General features: G+C 42.3%; 2 protein-coding genes across 2 annotated transcripts in view; both read right to left on the bottom strand.

Annotated features, from left to right (window-relative positions):
- The window catches only part of LOC124113487 (nuclear receptor ROR-alpha A-like), a 129,139-nt gene extending 106,725 nt beyond the window's left edge, over positions 1–22,414 (bottom strand). The window contains exon 1 of the mRNA XM_046473851.2: positions 22,312–22,414. The gene's annotated coding sequence lies outside the window, so the exon portion shown is untranslated. The remainder of the gene's footprint in view (positions 1–22,311) is intronic.
- LOC125380899 (trimeric autotransporter adhesin AtaA-like) lies at positions 3,595–9,886 on the bottom strand. Its single transcript, XM_048396657.1, has 2 exons — positions 9,756–9,886; positions 3,595–5,451 (listed from the first exon to the last, which is right to left on the bottom strand). Exons 1-2 carry the CDS (start codon positions 9,884–9,886, stop codon positions 3,990–3,992), a joined length of 1,593 nt encoding a protein of 530 aa, XP_048252614.1. The 3' UTR covers positions 3,595–3,989.
- Positions 22,415–25,057: the final 2,643 nt, after the last annotated feature.

Here is a 25,057-nt window from a genome sequence, read left to right as displayed (position 1 = left end):
GTGGAAGTATCGTGTTATTTTTGAGTCCTATAAAGCTCTCGAACCCACACAACACCAGTTTGCAGGGACTAGATGAATAGTGTTTTTAAATATTTAACTTAAATAACCACATGTGTAAAAACTAGTGGGTAACAGAAATTTGAATACCCAGATAGAATAGCTGATACGCAGGGATTTTAAAATGCATAGGTAAAATACCCACAACACCAAAGGCTTATCTCGAGCTCTGGAGGACTATTGTGCAAGGGAACCTTGTCCTGTCTGAGGACTATTGTGCAAGGGAACCTTGTCCTGTCTGAGGACTATTGTGCAAGGGAACCTTGTCCTGTCTGAGGACTATTGTGCAAGGGAACCTTGTCCTGTCTCAGGACTATTGTGCAAGGGAACCTTGTCCTGTCTCAGGACTATTGTGCAAGGGAACCTCGTCCTGTCTGAGGACTACTGTGCAAGGGAACCTTGTCCTGTCTGAGGACTATTGTGCAAGGGAACCTCGTCCTGTCTGAGGACTATTGTGCAAGGGAACCTTGTCCTGTCTCAGGACTATTGTGCAAGGGAAAACCGCCCCTGTCTGAGGACTATTGTGCAGGGGAACCTTGTCCTGTCTGAGGACTATTGTGCAAGGGAACCTTGTCCTGTCTGAGGACTATTGTGCAAGGGAATCTTATCCTCTCTGAGGACTATTGTGCAAGGGAACCTTGTCCTGTCTGAGGACTTTTGTGCAAGGGAACCTTGTCCTGTTTTCAGGACTATTGTGCAGGGGAACCTTGTCCTGTCTGAGGACCAGAGATCCAGATAAGCTGTGTATCTGCGTAAAAAACGCATCAGAAATGCAGAAATACGTAGTAAAATAATATCCAAGCGTATCAAATACGCAATGAACATTACAGATACGCTACAAAAATAAAACTTGTGTGTATATTCAAAATTTTGTGAAGTAACCCTGCGTATTCGATTGGCAAATCAGCAAGTTATTTTGAAATTATAAATTGGCATTCCGTCAACCTTGCCAAACTCCACGATGACAGTTACATCATGATCATTTGCCATCACACTTTCTTGTGGAAGAATCGTGGTATTTTTGAGTCCTATAAAGCTCTCGAACCGACACAACACTAGTTTGCAGGGACTAGATGAATAGTGTTTTTAAATATATAACTTAAATACCCACATGTGTAAAAACTAGTGGGTAACAGAAATTTGAATACCCAGATAGAATAGCTGATACGCAGTGATTTTAATATGCATAGGTAAAATACCCAAAACACCAAAAGCTTATCTGGAGCTCTGGAGGACTATTGTGCAAGGGAACCTTGTCCTGTCTGAGGACTACTGTGCAAGGGAACCTTGTCCTGTCTGAGGACTATTGTGCAAGGGAACCTCGTCCTGTCTGAGGACTATTGTGCAGGGGAACCTTGACCTGTCTCAGGACTATTGTGCAAGGGAACCTTGTCCTGTCTGAGGACTACTGTGCAAGGGAACCTTGTCCTGTCTGAGGACTATTGTGCAAGGGAACCTTGTCCTGACTGAGGACTATTGTGCAGGGGAACCTTGTCCTGTCTGAGGACTATTGTGCAAGAGAACCTTGTCCTGTCTGAGGACTATTGTGCAAGGGAACCTTGTCCTGTCTGAGGACTTTTGTGCAAGGGAACCTTGTCCTGTCTGAGGACTATTGTGCAGGGGGACACTGTCCTGTCTGAGGACTATTGTGCAAGGGAACCTTGTCCTGTCTGAGGACTATTGTGCAAGTGAACCTTGTCCTGTCTGAGGACTATTGTGCAGGGGGACACTGTCCTGTCTGAGGACTATTGTGCAAGGGAACCTTGTCCTGTCTGAGGACTATTGTGCAAGGGAACCTCGTCTTGTCTGAGGACTATTGTGCAAGGAAACCTTGTCCTGTCTTAGGACTATTGTGCAAGGGAACATTGTCCTGTCTGAGGACTTTTGTGCAAGGGAACATTGTCCTGTCTGAGGACTATTGTGCAAGGGAACCTCGTCTTGTCTGAGGACTATTGTGCAAGGAAACCTTGTCCTGTCTTAGGACTATTGTGCAAGGGAACATTGTCCTGTCTGAGGACTTTTGTGCAAGGGAACATTGTCCTGTCTGAGGACTATTGTGAAGGGGAACCTTGTCCTGTCTGAGGACTATTGTGAAGGGGAACCTTGTCCTGTCTGAGGACTACTGTGCAAGGGAACCTTGTCCTGTCTGAGGACTACTGTGTAGGGGAACCTTGTCCTGTCTGAGGACTATTGTGCAAGGGAACCTTGTCCTGTCTGAGGACTACTGTGCAAGGGAACCTTGTCCTGTCTGAGGACTATTGTGCAAGGGAACCTTGTCCTGACTGAGGACTATTGTGCAAGGGAACATTGTCCTGTCTGAGGACTTTTGTGCAAGGGAACATTGTCCTGTCTGAGGACTATTGTGAAGGGGAACCTTGTCCTGTCTGAGGACTATTGTGAAGGGGAACCTTGTCCTGTCTGAGGACTTTTGTGCAAGGGAACATTGTCCTGTCTGAGGACTATTGTGAAGGGGAACCTTGTCCTGTCTGAGGACTTTTGTGCAAGGGAACATTGTCCTGTCTGAGGACTATTGTGCATGGGGATCTTGTCCTGTCTGAGGACTATTGTGCAAGGGAACCTTGTCTGAGGACTATTGTGCAAGGGAACCTCGTCCTGTCTGAGGACTATTGTGCAAGGGAACCTCGTCCTGTCTGAGGACTATTGTGCAGGGGAACCTTGTCCTGTCTGAGGACTATTGTGCAAGGGAACCTTGTCCTGTCTGAGGACTATTGTGCAAGGGAACCTTGTCCTGTCTGAGGACTATTGTGGAAGGGAATCTTGTCCTGTCTGAGGACTATTGTGCAAGAGAACCTTGTCCTGTCTGATGTATCAAATAACCAACTTTATGGATAACAACTTCTGGTTTATTGCAATAGGCTATTTTAGCTTGTCACAACTGTTTGATACTAAATCCTTATCCTTAATCCTTATCATTACCTGTGTGCTATTTGTTATCCTTACTGTACATCTGGCTTGCTTACCCTTGGACATCATTACCTGTGTGCTATTTGTTATCCTTACTGTACATCTGGCTTGCTTACCCTTGGACATCATTACCTGTGTGCTATTTGTTATCCTTACTGTACATCTGGCTTGCTTACCCTTGGACATCATTACCTGTGTGCTATTTGTTATCCTTACTGTACATCTGGCTTGCTTACCCTTGGACATCATTACCTGTGTGCTATTTGTTATCCTTACTGTACATCTGGCTTGCTTACCCTTGGACATCATTACCTGTGTGCTATTTGTTATCCTTACTGTACATCTGGCTTGCTTACCCTTGGACATCATTACCTGTGTGCTATTTGTTATCCTTACTGTACATCTGGCTTGCTTACCCTTGGACATCATTACCTGTGTGCTATTTGTTATCCTTACTGTACATCTGGCTTGCTTACCCTTGGACATCATTACCTGTGCGCTATTTGTTATCCTTACTGTACATCTGGCTTGCTTACCCTTGGACATCATTACCTGTGTGCTATTTGTTATCCTTACTGTACATCTGGCTTGCTTACCCTTGGACATCATTACCTGTGTGCTATTTGTTATCCTCCTGTACATCTGGCTTGCTTACCCTTGTTGTTGTCAATGTTAATGCTGCTTATCACAAAATGTCATACACATTTACCTCTCATCACTTGGTTCTTGTGCATGAAATCATTCACTGGATTGTCTGGTCCGGACTTGATTATTTACAGCTTGCCATATTAAAACTGTAATATTGCTGAGTGCAGCGTTAAACAAACAAACAAACAAACAAAACCTATAGTCTCTCTGGTTTGCTTGGGGTGAACCAACACAGCAAGGTCACGATACGATGTAATATGTATCACAATTTAAAGGTTACGATACAATAGGTATCATGATAAACATATTTACATCAAAACGCATGAAAACTTCTGGACCATAAATATTTCAGAGCAGGATCAAGTAACTAGACTGGCATCCCCTGTAACTAGACTGACATCCCCTGTAACTAGACTGGCATCCCCAGTAACTAGACTGGCATCCCCAGTAACTAGACTGACATCCCCTGTAACAAGATTGGCATCCCCTGTAACAAGACTGGCATCCCGTGTAATGAGACTGGCATCCCCTGTAACAAGACTGGCATCCCCTGTAACAAGACTGACATCCCCTGTAACTAGATTGGCATCCCTTGTAACAAGACTGGCATCCCCTGTAACTAGACTGGCATCCCCAGTAACTAGACTGACATCCCGTGTAACTAGATTGGCATCCCCTGTAACAAGACTGGCATCCCCTGTAACTAGACTGACATCCCGTGTAATGAGACTGGCATCCCCTGTAACAAGACTGGCATCCCGTGTAATGAGACTGGCATCCCCTGTAACAATACTGGCATCCCCTGTAACAAGACTGGCATCCCCTGTAACTAGACTGGCATCCCCTGTAACTAGACTGGCATCCCCTGTAACTAGACTGACATCCCCTGTAACTAGACTGGCATCCCCTGTAACTAGACTGACATCCCCTGTAACTAGACTGGCATCCCCTGTAACTAGACTGGGATCTCCAGTAACTAGACTGACATCCCCTGTAACTAGATTGGCATCCCCTGTAACAAGACTGGCATCCCCTGTAACTAGACTGGCATCCCCAGTAACTAGACTGACATCCCCTGTAACTAGATTGGCATCCCCTGTAACAAGACTGGCATCCCCTGTAACTAGACTGACATCCCCTGTAACTAGACTGGCATCCCCTGTAACTAGACTGGGATCTCCAGTAACTAGACTGGCATCCCCTGTAACTAGATTGGCATCCCCTGTAATTAGACTGACATCCACTGTAACTAGATTGGCATCCCCTGTAACTAGACTGGCATCCCCTGTAACTAGATTGGCATCCCCTGTAACTAGACTGACATCCCCTGTAACTAGACTGGCATCCCCTGTAACTAGACTGGGATCTCCAGTAACTAGACTGGCATCCCCTGTAACAAGATTGGCATCCCCTGTAATTAGACTGACATCCCCTGTAACTAGACTGACATCCCCTGTAACTAGACTGGCATCCCCTGTAACAAGATTGGCATCCCCTGTAATTAGACTGACATTCCCTGTAACTAGATTGGCATCCCGTGTAATGAGACTGGCATCCCCTGTAACTAGACTGGCATCCCCAGTAACTAGACTGACATCCCCTGTAACAAGATTGGCATCCCCTGTAATTAGACTGACATCCCCTGTAACTAGACTGACATCCCCTGTAACTAGACTGGCATCCCCTGTAACAAGATTGGCATCCCCAGTAACTAGACTGGCATCCCCTGTAACTAGACTGGCATCCCCTGTAACTAGACTGGCATCCCCTGTAACTAGACTGGCATCCCCAGTAACTAGACTGACATCCCCTGTAACAAGACTGGCATCTCAGTAAGATGCATTACAGGTATATAAAACAGCATGACAATGCATGCAAAACATCATTAGTCTTGTATACAGGGCCAATGTCAATAAGGGTTTTAAAATCTTTGAGTTCTTAACACTGAAGGCGAGGTTAAACACAAGGCAATTCACAAACAGCCAGATAAGATGAGACTTGCTCACTAATAACTTCAGAAAATAGCATTTTAAAATTCACTTCATAGCATCTGCCCATCTAATATGTGTGTACATATCGCATTGTATCGATACAACGTCCACTTGATGATGAGTCATTGCATAATGTTGTACAGTGTTAAAAACTAAGTCCCCCCCCCCCCCCCCCCTCCCCCCCCCCATCCTTCGATCCCTTTAATCTTCGAGTTGTTTCACGAGGCTTTTGACAAGGATCCATCATGCTTAATTCCAACGTCAGCTTCCCGACAAGGGTCATGTACTACCTCCACTCCAACACAATTGTCCCCTGTCACCGCGCTCTTGGCTCCACACACCAAATGTGTTGCAGAGTTCCTACATGATTAACGAGGGAATCTGAAAACTGAAACCACAAGCAGTCTATACAGACAGATCAATCCTTGGAAATGTTTCAAACAGTGGCCATATTTAAGAAGTTTTGTCAAATAAACAATCCCCCTTGGCGATGGAGATGATTGCCATAGATCGGTTGAGGGATCCCACCGCCAGGTTGAATGTACTGCGTCTGTTGTGTCAACACGACCAGGTCATACTGCCTCACCGACGGTAACTGCAACAACTTCGTCATCTACCACATTCCGGTCCGTCTTACCTCTTCTTCAACTCACACTTGTCACTTAAACATAAATGGGCTACCACCAGCGCCTCCGTGGATCAAGTTAACCAACAACTTGCTTACAAGAATGTTTGTGGGGGGTAGATTTGCCCCAGTATCAGGGTTTGATTTAAGGAACTTCATTTAACTTGCACTAGGTGCACCTTGACATGAAAACCTAGTTGCACCAGACAAAAACAATTGTATTCTTGTCCCACAAATTTATCAAAGATGAAACATGGGTGTATAAACTGACTACTTGTATGTCAGATCTGTGATGACAGTGTCATGATTTTAAATAACTAATGCTGTAAAACTACACGTTCTATTAAAGGAAGAAAAGTTTTTTATAATAAACTGATAGGGAATTCCCTCCCTCTCCCTTAATCTTGTTTGAAATGGGAAAATCAGCTAGGATGTTCTTTTCCATGGAAACAAATATTGAGTGTATATTGCCATGGGTTAAGGGACACAAAACTCAGGGACTTCCAGTTTAGATTTATTCATAAAGTAATATTTACTAAACGTGAGTTATTAAGAATGAAACTTATTGATAACGATGAATGTTCTATGTGTCATACTCACAAAGAAAATGTTTTTCATGTTTATCTTTAATGTCATGTTGTTAAGAATTTTGGGTCAGATTTCTGTATTTACTTGACTCATATTTTGCATAGAAAAATTCATATAACTGACAACGAGCTCCTTTTTGGTACCTCTGATGTATTAATTAACCATTTGATTGTAGCTGCTAAAAGATTTATCCTCGTCCAGTGTATTAAGAATGAAAATGTTGACTTTGTTGCTTTCAAGAACACAATAAGAAGTATCTATGACGTTGAATATCATATTGCACATAGAAATAATTACTTCTTTGCCTTTAACAGAAAATAGGCTTTGTTTACTCAAAGTGTAAAATAACTTATTCACTTGATGCTTGCAACATAATTTGATGTACCATAAATACCACACCTTCTTAAATGTATACATAAATATGCCTTCATCTGTACCATGCTGTGGATTATGCCTTGCGCCTCTTCCGTACCACATCCTTTTGCGAATTACCTTGATACATGAATTTGTACTGTTATTCCACTGTATCTGTATCCTGTTGTACATGACTAAATAAAAAAAACCAAATAAATAAAAAAAAACTAATGCTGTAAAACATAATAGGATGTGCACATAATCTTGAAAAAACCTTAGTTTGTTGACGTCATGCCCAAGAAAGGATGACAAATAACACACACAAGTGGGACTAGTGATGCAGTGTGGTACACAGTGTTTAGAAGTATTGAGTGTGTTCAAAGATTGTTGTTATAAGGGAGAGTATTTAGTGTTTGACAGGCACAAATTTGAATTTGTTTAACATGCACTTGAAGCAGCTATGTTTAAGGGTCTTGCTACCATTATAAGGACATGTGGACTCGAAATGTTAGTTTCTATCACTGGAGTTGTAGAAATAAAAAGCATGTTTTATACAGCCAACTCAAGCCCTGAGTATGAGATTAAGAGCACCTGAATACAGTGAGTAATGTTTTGCGCCACTTTAAGCAATGTCCCAGCACTCCCATGTGAGTGAGTGAGTGAGTGAGTGAGTGTGGGGGAAGGAGGGAGGGAGGGAGGGAGGGAGGGAGCAAGCATTGTGCACTTGCTAAATATCATCTGGAAACCTGACACCTGGAAATGAGGTGAAACACAAGCACGATTCTCACACCTAATAACCCTGTAGTGTGTCGCCAAGTTACCCTGCAGTGTGTCGCCAAGTTACCCTGCAGTGTGTCGCCAAGTTACCCTGTAGTGTGTCGCCAAGTTACCCTGCAGTGTGTTGCCAAGTTACCCTGTAGTGTGTCGCCAAGTTTCCCTGTAGTGTGTCGCCAAGTTACCCTGTAGTGTGTCGCCAAGTTACCCTGCAGTGTGTCGCCAAGTCACCCTGTAGTGTGTCGCCAAGTCACCCTGTAGTGTGTCGCCAAGTTTCCCTGTAGTGTGTCGCCAAGTTACCCTGCAGTGTGTCGCCAAGTTACCCTGTAGTGTGTCGCCAAGTTACCCTGCAGTGTGTCGCCAAGTTACCCTGTAGTGTGTCGCCAAGTTACCCTGTAGTGTGTCGCCAAGTTTCCCTGTAGTGTGTCGCCAAGTTACCCTGCAGTGTGTCGCCAAGTTACCCTGTAGTGTGTCGCCAAGTTTCCCTGTAGTGTGTCGCCAAGTTACCCTGTAGTGTGTTGCCAAGTTACCCTGTAGTGTGTTGCCAAGTTACCCTGTAGTATGTCGCCAAGTTACCCTGTAGTGTGTCGCCAAGTTACCCTGTAGTGTGTCGCCAAGTTACCCTGTAGTGTGTCGCCAAGTTACCCTGTAGTGTGTCGCCAAGTTACCCTGTAGTATGTCGCCAAGTTACCCTGAAATGTGTCGCCAAGTTACCCTGTAGTGTGTAACCAAGTTACCCTGTTGTGTGTCGCCATATTACCCTGCAATGTGTTGCCAAGTTACCCTGTAGTGTGTCGCCAAGTTACCCTGAAATGTGTCACCAAGTTACCCTGTAGTGTGTCACCAGATTACCCTGTAGTGTGTCGCCAAATTACCCTGAAGTGTGTTGCCAAGTGACCCTGAAGCGTGTCTGTCGCCAAATTACCCTGAAGTGTGTCGGCAAATTACCCTGCATTGTGTTGCCAAATTACCCTGCATTGTGTCGCCAAATTACCCTGAAGTGTGTCCTTAATGAAAGGCTTGTTCAGCAACACAATCTATCCTTAACATTCAAGAAATAACGTTGGTAATAATTGCTTCATGTTATTTTCACACTCTCCCTTGTACTGTTGGCCTGAGGCCTGGATATTGCTGGATAATCTCTGTGATATTGCTGGATAGTCTGTGATATTGCTGGATAGTCTCTGTGATATTGCTGGATAGTCTCTGTGATATTGCTGGATGGTCTCTGTGATATTGCTGGATAGTCTCTGTGATATTGCTGGATAGTCTCTGTGATATTGCTGGATAGTCTCTGTGATATTGCTGGATAGTCTCTGTGATATTGCTAGAATCTTGCTAAAAGCATCATTAACTCATACTCACTCACTACCATCTGCAATGGCTGCTGCTTATATCTGGCTTGTTTGTACACCATCAACAGCAGAACACCTCCCTGTCCCCGCCCACCCCGACCCCCCTCCCCGCCCCGACCCCCCCTTCAGCTTATCTTTGTAAGTATCATTAATGACAGATGACAATTAATGTGCCCCACCTCCAACATGCCACTGTCATTCAGCCCTAATTTCATCTGTGAAGGGAAGGAGAGATGCCATATCTGTAAACAAAATTTTGACCATTCAATCAGTCTGTGAAATGAAGCAGGGCTTTGTGGCTGTCCGAGCCATTTCCTAATTAAATCCTCTCTCCCCATGATCAATACCTGCCTGCTGAATACAGACCACAGACCCAACCCTCCTCTCGCCACTGACCAATCAGGGCAGGTCAGAGGTCAGCTGCCAGAATGAGGTCACCACACATGCTTCAACTCCTGGCTCTCGGAGCAGGGAATGCTGTGGGAGGAAGAGATGGGCTCCTGGGTGAGTGTGTAGGAGGGTGATGAAGGAGGCTCGTCAGACCCCTGGCCTGGTCGTGTGATGGACATGCGGGAGTGATGACTACTTAACAATGCATTACCATGTGATGGGGGAAAGTGGTCCTTGGTCATGTGATGGGGAAAGTGGTTCTGGTCATGTGATGGGGAAAGTGGTTCTGATCATGTGATGGGGAAAGTGGTTCTGATCATGTGATGGGGAAAGTGGTTCTGATCATGTGATGGGGAAAGTGGTTCTGGTCTACACCACAACACTGCATGTGATATAAAGTGATACTCTCTACACAACACTACATGTGATATAAAGTGATACTCTCTACACAACACTGCATGTGATATAAAGTGATACTCTCTACACAACACTACATGTGATATAAAGTGATACTCTCTACACAACACTACATGTGATATAAAGTGATACTCTCTACACAACACTACATGTGATATAAAGCGATACTCTCTACACCACAACACTGCATGTGATATATAGTGATACTCTCTACACCACAACACTGCATGTGATATAAAGTGATACTCTCTACACAACACTACATGTGATATAAAGTGATACTCTCTACACAACACTACATGTGATATAAAGTGATACTCTCTACACAACACTACATGTGATATAAAGCGATACTCTCTACACAACAACACTGTATGTGATATATAGTGATACTTTCTACACCACAACACTGCATGTGATATATAGTGATACTCTCTACACCACAACACTGCATGTGATATATAGTGATACTCTCTACACAACAACACTGTATGTGATATATAGTGATACTCTCTACACCACAACACTGCATGTGATATATAGTGATACTCTCTACACCACAACACTGCATGTGATATATAGTGATACTCTCTACACCACAACACTGCATGTGATATAAAGTGATACTCTCTACACAACAACACTACATGTGATATAAAGTGATACTCTCTACACAACACTACATGTGATATAAAGCGATACTCTCTACACAACAACACTGTATGTGATATATAGTGATACTCTCTACACCACAACACTGCATGTGATATATAGTGATACTCTCTACACTACAACACTGCATGTGATATATAGTGATACTCTCTACACCACAACACTGCATGTGATATAAAGTGATACTCTCTACACAACAACACTGCATGTGATATATAGTGATACTCTCTACACCACAACACTGCATGTGATATATAGTGATACTCTCTACACCACAACACTGCATGTGATATAAAGTGATACTCTCTACACAACACTACATGTGATATAAAGTGATACTCTCTACACAACACTACATGTGATATAAAGTGATACTCTCTACACAACACTACATGTGATATAAAGTGATACTCTCTACACAACACTACATGTGATATAAAGTGATACTCTCTACACAACACTACATGTGATATAAAGTGATACTCTCTACACAACACTACATGTGATATAAAGTGATACTCTCTACACAACACTGCATGTGATATATAGTGATACTCTCTACACAACACTGCATGTGATATATAGTGATACTCTCTACACTACACTACATGTGATATGAAGTGATACTCTCTACACTACACTACATGTGATATAAAGTGATACTCTCTACACTACACTACATGTGATATGAAGTGATACTCTCTACACTACACTACATGTGATATATAGTGATACTCTCTACACAACACTGCATGTGATATAAAGTGATACTCTCTACACAACACTACATGTGATATGAAGTGATACTCTCTACACAACAACACTGTATGTGACATAAAGTGATACTCTCTACACAACACTGCATGTGATATAAAGTGATACTCTCTACACAACACTGCATGTGATATAAAGTGATACTCTCTACACAACAACACTGTATGTGACATAAAGTGATACTCTTCCCACCACAACAATGAAAGTGATATAAAGTGATACTCTCTACACAACACTGCATGTGATATAAAGTGATACTCTCTACACAACACTGCATGTGATATAAAGTGATACTCTCTACACAACACTGCATGTGATATAAAGTGATACTCTCTACACCACAACACTACATGTGATATAAAGTGATACTCTCTACACAACACTGCATGTGATATAAAGTGATACTCTTCCCACCACAACACTGCATGTGATATAAAGTGATACTCTCTACACCACACTGCATGTGATATAAAGTGATACTCTCTACACAACACTGCATGTGATATAAAGTGATACTCTCTACACAACACTGCATGTGATATAAAGTGATACTCTCTACACAACACTGCATGTGATATAAAGTGATACTCTCTACACAACACTGCATGTGATATAAAGTGATACTCTCTACACCACAACACTACATGTGATATAAAGTGATACTCTCTACACAACACTGCATGTGATATAAAGTGATACTCTCTACACATCACTGCATGTGATATAAAGTGATATTCTCTACAAAACACTGCATGTGATATATAGTGATACTCTCTACACTACAACACTGCATATGATATAAAGGGATACTCTTCGCACCACAATACTACATGTGATACTCTCTACACAACACATGTGATATGAAGTGATACTCTCTACACCACAACACTGCATGTGATATGAGGTGATACTCTCTACACCACAACACTGCATGTGATATATACTATAGTGATACTCTTCACACCACAACACTACATGTGATATAAAGCGGTACTCTCTACACCACAACACTGCATGTGATATAAAGCATCACTCTCTACACAACACTACATGTGATATAAAGTTATACTCTCACCACAACACAAGAGTGAGTGAGTGAGTGAGTAAGTGGGTGAGTGAGTGAGTGAGTGAGTGAGTGAGTGAGTGAGTGAGTGAGTGAGTGAGTGAGTGAGTGAGTGAGTGAGTGAGTGAGTGAGTGAGTGAGGTTTTACGCGCTTTAAGAAATATTCCAGCAATATCACGGCTCGGGACACCAGAAATGGACTTCATATATTGTACCCATATGGGGAATGGAACCCAACGCCCCACACAACACAAGAGCACAACACTGCCTGTAAGCCTTCGCTGAGAACCTCCCTCCCCCTTACCCCCCCCCCCCCCCCCCCCCTTCTGGTGTGCGGCTGTGGGTGACAGGTGAGAATGCCCTGAAGCTAGTGGGCAGCTACTTGGTGAATCATGTTTTGCCTTTCTGACTGCCCATTACCAGCCTGGGGCGGTCACCACTGGACTTCATAACATGGCATGAACTGGGTCACTCTCTGTGATACCACGGGGTCGTGACCTCTGGAGAGTTGGGGGATAATAAAAACCTATGGCAGTGATCAGGCCATTGATCTTTGACAGGCGTAGGTAGTTTATAGCAGGGCTTTTGTCATCTTCACAAAGGAAATGTTTTTCTTGCCAAAAGTGCTGAAAGCAGAGAGTGGATACTGTGATAAACACTTGTTGAAAGCCGTCATATGATAGGGCATGTTGGATGCTCTTGCATTTGGACTTACATCCAGCTGCGTAAAGTTTAAGTATAAGGAGAATTTCAGCAGGTGTTCTAGGCATTTGGCTAATTTTTATGTATTTAAGAAGTTGGATGATAGATAGGCTATATCCGTAGGCCCTCATAAGCGACCTTGGACGGTGAGACAGGGGTCAAAGTTCAACCAATAGTGTAGTTAATATTACCAATGGCTTACATCAAGAGCATTTTTTTCTACTTAATTCCTTTCAGTTTAATCCTCACCACAAAATGCCAAATGCAAATATCCAATAAACAATTTGAGATCCACAAATTCCCACGGCTTGGATCAGCCAGGGAGTGAGTACTGCTAAACTGTCTTACAGCTTTGGGGGATAGCATCTTGAGGCATTCACCTGATGAAGGAGCAAGACGTAGCTCTGAAACATCATGACAAACAATAAAAAAGTTGCTATCTAAAAAAAGTGTCATGTATTCATGTTCTTCCAGCTTCTAAATACCTATCAAAGACGGTCTTACAGTTACAGCCGTGACAAGCATCCCACATGTCTTACACAGCATTTTCACGTTTCTCTCATGACAATGTGTCATCTAAAACTGTTTTTACCACGGCGTTATTGATTTTCACATATCAGCAACTCCGTCACTGCGGCTCAATGCAGCTGTCATTTCCAAAAGAATCCAAACATCTGCACACAAAAATTGCTTCCTGACATTTATACCTGATGATTAGGAAAAAATATTTTCAAAACTTTGGTCAACAAATAATGGGTGGGAGGAGTGGGGTGGGGTGTGTGTGTGGGGTGTGTGTGTGTGTGTGTGTGTGGGGGGGGGTGATAGTATGTTTAGTTAGTTTTAAGACACTAATATGAAAATTGGTCATAAGCTAAAAGTAATACATTTTGGAAATAGACATGACTACCGTCAAATCACTCTTTCCTGCTCGTCTTCCTGATCATGGATGCACAAAGTGACCTGCATAATTCTGGGATTCACAAGAGTGACCTGCATTTCATTCTCTGCTCCCTAGGGAGTATAAAACCCAAGCTGCCTTATGAGGTGCTAAAAGCTTAACAGGCATATAACCATCTCACCCTACCAGGTACCCATTCACTGCTGGGTGAACAGTCATATAACCATCTCACCCTACCAGGTACCCATTAACTGCTGGGTGAACAGTCATATAACCATCTCATCCTACCAGGTACCCATTCACTGCTGGGTGAACAGTCATATAACCATCTCACCCTCCCAGGTACCCATTCACTGCTGGGTGAAGTCATATAACCATCTCACCCTACCAGGTACCCATTCACTGCTGGGTGAACAGTCATATAACAATCTCACCCTACCAGGTACCCATTCACTGCTGGGTGAACAGTCATATAACCATCTCACCCTCCCAGGTACCCATTCACTGCTGGGTGAAGTCATATAACCATCTCATCCTTCCGGGTACCCATTAACTGCTGGGTGAAGTCATATAACCATCTCATCCTTCCAGGTACCCATTCACTGCTGGGTGAACAGTCATATAACCATCTCACCCTACCGGGTACCCATTAACTGCTGGGTGAACAGTCATATAACCATCTCATCCTACCAGGTACCCATTCACTGCTGGGTGAACAGTCATATAACCATCTCACCCTCCCAGGTACCCATTCACTGCTGGGTGAACAGTCATATAACCATCTCACCCTCCCAGGTACCCATTCACTGCTGGGTGAACAGTCATATAACCATCTCATCCTTCCGGGTACCCATTAACTGCTGGGTGAAGTCATATAACCATCTCATCCTTCCAGGTACCCATTCACTGCTGGGTGAACAGTCATATAACCATCTCACCCTACCGGGTACCCATTAACTGCTGGGTGAACAGTCATATAACCATCTCATCCTACCAGGTACCCATTCACTGCTGGGTGAACAGTCATATAACCATCTCACCCTACCAGGTACCCATTCACTGCTGGGTGAACAGTCATATAACCATCTCACCCTACCAGGTACCCATTCACTGCTGGGTGAACAGTCATATAACCATCTCATCCTTCCGGGTACCCATTAACTGCTGGGTGAAGTCATATAACCATCTCATCCTTCCAGGTACCCATTCACTGCTGGGTGAACAGTCATATAACCATCTCACCCTACCGGGTACCCATTAACTGCTGGGTGAACAGTCATATAACCATCTCATCCTACCAGGTACCCATTCACTGCTGGGTGAACAGTCATATAACCATCTCACCCTCCCAGGTACCCATTCACTGCTGGGTGAACAGTCATATAACCATCTCACCCTACCAGGTACCCATTCACTGCTGGGTGAACAGTCATATAACCATCTCACCCTACCAGGTATCCATTCACTGCTGGGTGAACAGTCATATAACCATCTCACCCTCCCAGGTACCCATTCACTGCTGGGTGAAGTCATATAACAATCTCACCCTACCAGGTACCCATTCACTGCTGGGTGAACAGAGGCATATATTTCGAAAAAAGTCTTATGCCTTAGAAGACAGCGGAAACAAAGCTCGGGATAATCTCAGGAGTCTGAGCTGCCGGGCATGGTCCCCCCTCCAACTACTCTCAAACCAGAGCTAACTCTCCAGTGTGCTCAACGGTTCTACTTGCCGCCATTATTGGCTTACAATGTCACTTGTCAACGTCCTCCGTCATAATACATACATTGAGCAAAACATGGCCAACTGACCTCCAACATTCATTTGTCAATCAGAATTTTCAAACACGTGAAGATCTGTGACAGAATAGGTCTTCAGTAACCCGTGCTTGCCGTAAAAGGCGACTATGCTTGTCGTAAGGGGCGACTATGCTTGTCGTAAGGGGCGACTATGCTTGTCGTAAGGGGCGACTATGCTTGTAGTAAGGGGTGACTATGCTTGTAGTAAGGGGTGACTATGCTTGTCGTAAGGGGTGACTATGCTTGTAGTAAGGGGTGACTATGCTTGTAGTAAGGGGTGACTATGCTTGTCGTTAGGGGTGACTATGCTTGTCGTAAGGGGTGACTATGCTTGTCGTAAGGGGTGACTATGCTTGTCGTAAGGGGCGACTATGCTTGTCGTAAGGGGCGACTATGCTTGTAGTAAGGGGTGACTATGCTTGTCGTAAGGGGTGACTATGCTTGTCGTAAGGGGCGACTATGCTTGTCGTAAGGGGCGACTATGCTTGTAGTAAGGGGTGACTATGCTTGTCGTAAGGGGCGACTATGCTTGTCGTAAGGGGTGACTATGCTTGTCGTAAGGGGTGACTAATGGGATACCGTGGTCAGACTCACTGTCTTGGTTGATGCATGTCATCGTATCCCAACTGCGTGGATCGATGCTCATGATGTCAATCACTGGACTGTCTGGCCCAGACTCGATTACTTACAGACCGCCGTCATATAGCTGGAATATTGCTGAGTGTGGCATTAAAGAACAAACAAACAAACAGAATTTCCAAAAACTAATAATGACTGACTCCTCAGGATTAGTCTGTCATACAGACCCTGAAACAAATATATCCAATACAGCCCATGTAAGTCTATAATGTTTAGCAAGTCTAGATTACTGCAGTATCAGGAAATGAAGAAAATCTCTGGGCTTCTATTTATTATATTTTATAACTATAATTTAACAACTGTTTTTTCTACAAAATATGTTCATTTCAGAGACATAGAGAATATCACCCGAGTTTTTTTTTATATCAAATATATCAACACGAGTTGATAAAAGTGGAAAATTCCGAGGCTTGTCAAGGATTTTTGCCACTTTTATCAACGAGTGTTGATATATTTGATGTCAAAAGACCCGAGGGTGAGATTTTATTATCATCCAACATCATTCTTCCAACTTTTTCAATTTGGAGACAGTAATTAGCAGTGTCTTCAGTGTAAAAAGTACTGCTAACAGCTTCAGTAGCAGAGCCATTAGTGATGTCATTTGATTGTGACGTCATGGTAACCAGTGATGTCACAATGGTCTGCAAAGCATTGTGATGTAATTTCATTGCAGCGATATCTACAGTGTAGATATCGCTTGATCTCATCCTAGGATATCTCCTGTGGGAGCCAGTTTTGGATGATAATAGATGTTAGCCTACCTGAGGACATGCAACAGTAATCTATATCATGCCAGGTGATAGATAGCAACACTGCATAAACCATCATCAGTCATTACCATAGTAACAATGATGCTCAATAATAACACTATGGAAAGTATATATATATACGCTCACTGACTGAACACTTTTGTCTATTGTTGGTGTCCGTTCCCAACCAAGGCATCCTCCATCTTGCTGTCATGTGACACTGCAGTGATGTGGATGGAGGGTTAAGGACTCCCGAGTACTTGTGGAAACATTTTTTTCATTATTTATATGTGTTGCCTGCCCATCTTCAAAGTTACCTGCCTCCGTTCAGGCATTATAGATATTAAAATATCACAAAAAATATGAGCCAAACATGTCTTGATCTGGTTGAAATAATACAGTGAGTGAGTGAGTATGGTTTAACACCGCTTTTAACAATATTCCAGTTATATCGCGGCGTGTCAGCTTAATGTGGGAGGAAAGCCCCAAGTGATGCTGGTCTCAGACGTTTACCACTTCGGTGAAACCCACCAGCACGGGTATGGTGCTGACAAACCTAGAAACATAATCGAGGCGAACTGGGATTCGAACCCACAATCATAGGTTTCTGGCGCACCCAAGGGATGCAAATCTGCACAGCGAATCGCGGCGCCTTAGACGACTAGGCCACCCGTGACCCCCCTAGGTCCTTGAAGTTGGTTGCTACAATATTGGAGTCTACGGACCACGTGAATCTTTAATTGTCACAATGAGGGTATGAAAACTACCCTTTGACTTTCAAGCTTAATCTTAAACACTACAGCCACAATGAAGTGTCCCAATTAGGAGCCCCGTGAAGACGCCGGGGTGGAATAGGTCTTCAGCAACCCATGCTTGCCGTAAAAGGTCTTAAAAGGCGACTAACGGGATCGGATGGTCAGGCTCACTGACTTGGTTGATGCATGTCATGGATACCAATTGCATGGATCGATGCTCATGATATCAATCACTGGATTGTCTGGTTCAGACTCGATTATTTACAGACCGCCGTCATATTGCTGGAATATCACTGAGTGCGGCATTAAACAACAAACCAACCAACCAACCCACCCAATTAGGAGCTTCGTTGTGGCGTGTGTGATTCCAGAGTCAGCATGACATGCGACCTGGGGCCAAGAGTTCTACATGATTTCAAAGACACAATAGAAGTTGAACAATGACACAAATATCCCAAGTTTCGTAACCTTTCAGATCAAATACAAAAACCTTTCATCAAACTTCCTGTTTGACAAATATGTAACATTATATTTGCCTTTCAGCTGCTTTGAAACTTCATCTGCCAAAAAATAATTTCAAAATCCACTTAATTAGAAAAACAATATTTACTTTACAAGCATACTTTTGATGCTTATATATTTCACTTGAATTCAAGGACTCCTAAAATCAATAACAGGGTTTTACTAGATCTACATAAGTTGGGGTTAAAGGGACCCCCAATAATTAATTTAAAGGGTCCTTACTCAGGCTGCAATGAATACACGATGAGGCAAATAAGACAGTATCACGAATATAGGGTAGCGAATACGAATATTTATTCACGAATACAGTAACAAGTCAGCAGTTGATGTATTCTTTATTATATTCAGTGAAAAAGTAAATTATTTCACAATGTTTGACCATGCTGCGGTGTTACAATCTCATTAAAATCAGATCTTAGTTCTCGCTATCATTAAACAAAGATCTGAGGACATCCCATTAAGGGTTTACGTCAGAACGACCTTTCATCCAACCAATCAGAGCATCACTTACCAGATCATGAAAGTGACAGTCAGAATGTGTTTTCTAATCATGCAACCACGAAATATTTAACACGGGGTATTCCGAACGTCAGTTACGGGTTTTATGATTATATCCATACAATATAGGCCATCCATAAGCCATTCAAGAGTGTTCTTATCAGTTTCAGTTTTTTAAATCGAGAATCCGTCAAAATATGTTTCAAAGCGTAGTCGCCAGTGTGAAAGTAGTGTCGTAAAGCTCGAGAAATCTGCCTTCTGATTGGCTAATGTCGATTTCTTGTCAGTCATTTCATTGGTCGGTCAAAGTTCGCGAAAAGGTCGCTCTGACGTGACCCGTAATAGGATGTCCTCAGATCTTTGTTTAGCGGTAGCGAAAACTAAGATCTGATTTTAATGAGATTGACAGTGTTAATGATTATTATTATTTTATTGTACGTTTATATACCGCATTTATCCAGGTACTTGTATCTGCTCAAATGCAACAATGACCAGTGACCACAATACTGTCAAATAATATATATGATTGTTGTCTTTGAAGAAATCTATGTATGCTAATGATAAGTTCTTATGGATATTTTTTGTAAAAATCAGTCTTTTTATTTTTTTAGTAAATATTTGATTCTTATGACCACGAATAACGAATTCAATTCATGAAGGGATATGGTTCGATTCACCGAAAAAGGGAGTGAATCGTAACAGCCCTAGTTTTGACAGGAAAGGACATATGTACTGCACTGTACTGCCAAATTTGTATACTTTGTACTGTACTGTACTGTACTGTACTGTACTGTAAGATTTGATAACTACCTTAATTACAGAACCTTCATGTTCCCTGTCAAGACATTTCTGCATTCTGCAATAATCTTTCACAATAGGGTGACTGGTCATGATTAGACCTCCATGGTTAATTTCGAACACTGAAAGATAAACAAAACTCAGAGACCGATACATTTTACACAATCCATCAAACGAGCCTTGTATTAAAATCTGATTTATGCTTACAAGCAGTTGTCAAGTGCATTTGTCAATTCTTGGAAATAACAAATACTTGCACAGTCAGTGTGTATATAACTGGTGCACATTAAGTCCTCGAATCTGCACGTTAGTTTAAGGTCATGCCTTCACTATTGCAGCAATGAGGCCTGTCTTGCAAATATTGGGCTAGGTTGCACTATGTTGACATACTGTTCATATCTATTTTGACAATGTCCTTCATAAAATCTATTTCTGTTTCCATTGGTTTGAAATAACATAATGCTGCTAAACAGATCCCTTAGTAAACAGGAGTTAGGAGGACGTGAAGAAAGCGGGAACCCAGTGCATGTGGTTATGTGCATTTTAACACACAGTAAACACTAGTGTGCACACTTGTTCGGACTTTCCAACAATCTTAAGAATAATATCCTGACCGTTTTTGCTTCTACATCAACATTTGAGCTTGGAACAGAACGTATTAACAGAAACAAAAATAGAAATACTTCTTTTTAAATCTGATTAAGCCATTTCAATCATGTGCATAATTCATTAAAATGAACATTAAGATTTATCACTTCATACAACTTTAATAGACTGATGAAGTTTCTATGTAAAAGGGCATCGACTGTGAACTTTCAAAGAAAGTAACTCTCTCATGAATAATTCTAAACAGGTCAACATACATGGAAGATGGAGAGACTATCTCAATAATTGTAAACACAAATTGATTGTGACCTGTGAAGAGGGACGTAGAATAGGTCTTCAGCAACCCATGCTTGTTGTAAGAAGCGACTATGCTTGTCGTAAGAGGCGACTAACAGGATCTGGTGGTCAGGCTAGCTGACTTGGTTGATACATGTCATTGTATCCCAATTGCGTGTATCGATGATCATGATGTCAATCACTGGATTGTCTGCTCCAGACTCGATTATTTACAGACCGCATCATATAGCTGGAATATTGCTGAGTGCGGCGTTAAACAACAAACAAATTGATTGTTAGAATCAGAAATATAGTCCTACATTTTCATCCGATTTTTGGAGACTTGGATATGATTATTTATACATGGGAACTGTAAACAGCATGATTATCACAAGGCCTACATCGGAATCATGCTGATACTTCAGCAGAGAGTGTGATTCACATTTGTAAACCTAATGACACATCAATCAACACAATGACACTCCTTGAAATTTGGTTCTTTGTTGAAGTTTGAACATCAACTAGGAGGTTGTCCACAGTCCATATAAGGCATGGCACCTGTGAAACATCCCTCCATTACTTCCCTCCATTCTACACCCCTCACACTGACCAGACCGCAGTACCTATATGCCATAGGATACATGCATATTGACCTCTGGAGCAATATAGGTCATACATTCTCCCAACTCCATTCTCCATACCCAATCTATTGAAAAACAAGGAAACATCCACTCGATTTTTTTACATCAAATGATCCATTCGACCATAATTGTATATGATAATCTACAGTACATATTTCATTGAATGAATGTATCGGTTGAGATTTATACCACGTAGCTGAGGCTTGCTTGACCTCGTAAGTAGGTCACAGTGTGTGGCTAGCAACATGTGTACCCCTTGTCATAGAAAAACTCTGAGACGGGACTCCCCACATGTGGGAAGCCTCGATACTCCCATCACTCTCAGACAACTGATTAAATACACCAATCTAACGAAACCTGCCACATGTGTACTGGTTTCGACTGACAAGCAATTGCTTGAAGCATGCACCAACAATCTCAAATAGGTCACGCCTAGGTTGGTGCGATCGTCCCTCCCCAAAATACAGTCTATTTCATCAAGATGCAACTGTCTGACAGTCTTTGGAAGATGTGTACCCTTCCTCTCAACTGATATTTACAAATGTCAATCACTATTTTTACTTGACAGGTAACAGAAACACTCATTTGGTTATTGAAATCGACAGATCAACGCAGCAAGGCTCATAACATACGACGTAGATCGGGTCTTCACATCGCTGTTGTTTATCTCAGAATGATTCGATCGTAGAGTTATAAACAAAAGTTGCTTGTACATGAATATGTTAAACAACTGAAGCGACAAAGTGTGTAAATCACGGCTCGGTCGTACATATGACACTGACAAAATAACTTACCCTATAACCTTGTTTTCAGCAATCTGCTACCGTTAATCCGGGAACTTGCGTGTGATGACCTTCCGGTGGTCAAGGTTGACGGTCAAAGTTGACAGGTCATGGGCACGCTAGAAAGATTACAGCAGGTTGATCACGTTGAACAGTCGTGGCTCGTCACAAATGTTAGACAAGGATTAGATTATGAAAATGTTGTGACCTAACGGCACCGCATGCTTATCCCAGGGCGTACATATATTATTTAGAAAGCATCAGGTGATAGAACACGGAACGGCATCGCCTCGCGGAGGCATATACACGTATTGCTCTGTATTGGCGATCACACGGACAGGCCTTCTACAAGGATTATTTGCTGACAAAGCTCTAAGCACAGATTAGCCAAACGATTATTCTAATCTATATATTTTTAACTTCTCGCATTGTCGTTTTACAAAACAACATTTTTATAAATGCAATACCAGCTGCAGACATCCATCGAAAAGATTCACAAAACCCTGAAAAAAATGATATCCTGAAGCGTCAGTATGTCTTAGTGGAGGGACTAGACCTACATTTACAATCTGAAATGATTTACAATGTTATTTTATCACCTTTCCTATTATGTTTCATTTTTAGACACCGTCAACTATGGGTGGAAACTTCCTTTTGCCCGCAATTTTAATAATGATTTCTGTGAAAGAGATTCAAAACTGCATATGGTGTTTTTCCTAACTTTTTATCTTACATTTGGCATGAAAGAAACTTAAGTAATAATGGTTTCACACTGTATATATGTACGTGTTATCGATGCAACAATATCACTTTCCTTGTTAAATAAGTCATTGTTCAAATAGCCGTACACTTTTTTTTTTTCTTTTTTTTTCTTTTTTTATCTTATGACAAGACTTTATTTCTTTGATGTGTCTTGATAGTAACCAGGACACTCAGTTCCAGTTTTCAGCTCGACCCTTGAAGATCCGGGTTAGAATCGTTCTTCAGCCGACCATCATTGTCGTAAGAGGAGACCAATGGATTGGGCGGTCAGACTTGGTTGATGCATGTCATCGTATTCAAATTGCGTGGATCGATGCTCATGATATCAATCACTGGATTGTCTGGTCCAGACTCGATTATTTACAGACAGATGTCATAGAGCTGGAATATTCCTGAGTGAGGTTTTAAACAACAAACAAACAACTCAAATAACCGAAGTCGACATATGTGTAGAATGCATTTGACAAAGCAGCTGCCATAAGACTATTTTACAAGGTATGATTTTAGACATTATTTATACATTGTAGCAATAGTTTCCTGGATATCGTCAGGTACTCTGTTTCGCGTAAAAACTTGGAAACATATTTTGGGGAACAATATAGTCGAAATGCATTTTGTTGTGCTTTTCAGTTTGAGTGACTGAGTGAGTGTTGCCGCACTGAGCAAATATTCCAGCTATATGACGGGAGTGAGTGAGTATGGTTTTATGCCGCTTTTAGCAGTATTCCAGCAATATCACGGCTGGGGACACCAGAAATGGGCTTCACACATTGAACCCATGTCGGGAATCGAACCCGGGTCTTCGGCGTGACGAGCGAACGCTTTAACCACTAGGCTACCCGACCGTTTCTCAACTTATTTTGATTAAATCTACGTCATTCCACATGTGACTGGTGTATTTTGTATTATTGATGGAGCTCATCGACAGGAGCTGACCACGCCCTGTTTTCCCCGGGAGAGATCTGGGGGGCATGCTGGCTTATCCAGTCTGACACTGATTCATCACACAGCGGTGTTAGTGTGGAATGGCCAAGAATCACTTCTTGATATCTTGCAAGGAGTTGTGATGTCCCTTCGGCGAGGTCTTCAACGTACGAACTTTGATAGAAAGACTTTATAGATAATGATATTTGAGAAAGACTACACTTTGATAATTGTTCTACATTATTTATAGACCTTCTATCAATATGTAGCGTTTTTCTTGCGACAAAGCCTTAAATCGCTTTGGTTTATTCCGACTGAAACTGTTTGCATCTCTAAATGTTGTTTTGTTTATGGTCGCTGTAGGGCTGATACTCGAAAAGGTTATTTTACATTTATTTCTACGAAAGGGTCGAGTGTTACATATACTGTTACGTCATTCCTTGAAGTGTTTTCTTTATGCATGTCCACGTTTTGATGTATCCCGTTAGGCGCGAGTCGCCTTCGCCTGCTCACCGCTGTCACGTGACTCCGTACCGGTAGCACGTGCATTCCATGTTGATTACCTCTATGTTTGGGAGGATTGTAAACGGGACTGCTTCAGAGCAAATCCACACACTGATGCTGTCATCCCCATGTTTGACACTGTTTGGGTATTTGATGATTCAGATAATGCTGTAGACAGTAGATTGTAGAGTATTTTTGCCCACGACGTCTGTTTCCGTACAACAATTCTAAGGACCGTTCAGATCGTGTAAGATATGTTAATCTTCATTCAGACTTGTTTGAATAAGATGTCGGTGTTCGCCAAGGCTGTGTACTCTAAGTGCCTCTATTGACATTCTTGTCGTTACGTTATCCAGTTACACCCAGACAGTACATTTGTTGGTTTTACTATTCGCTGATGACGTGATTCATAATTGTGACACGCTGATTTGGTGCATCCCCTATTGACCTACGTCCCATTTGGCTTACGTCCCATATGGCCTAAAGAAACAGAAATGACCTTTCCCATTTGGCCTACCACAGATTATTTTAAACAACCTACACCCCTATTGACAAAAATGGTTTGGTT

The sequence above is a fragment of the Haliotis rufescens genome, unplaced genomic scaffold, assembly GCF_023055435.1.
Source record: "Haliotis rufescens isolate VD_foot unplaced genomic scaffold, xgHalRufe1.0.p SCAF_16, whole genome shotgun sequence".
Classification (NCBI taxonomy): domain Eukaryota; kingdom Metazoa; phylum Mollusca; class Gastropoda; order Lepetellida; family Haliotidae; genus Haliotis; species Haliotis rufescens.
Note: the sequence above shows the minus strand (reverse complement) of the source record. Positions and strands in the feature narration are given on the sequence as shown.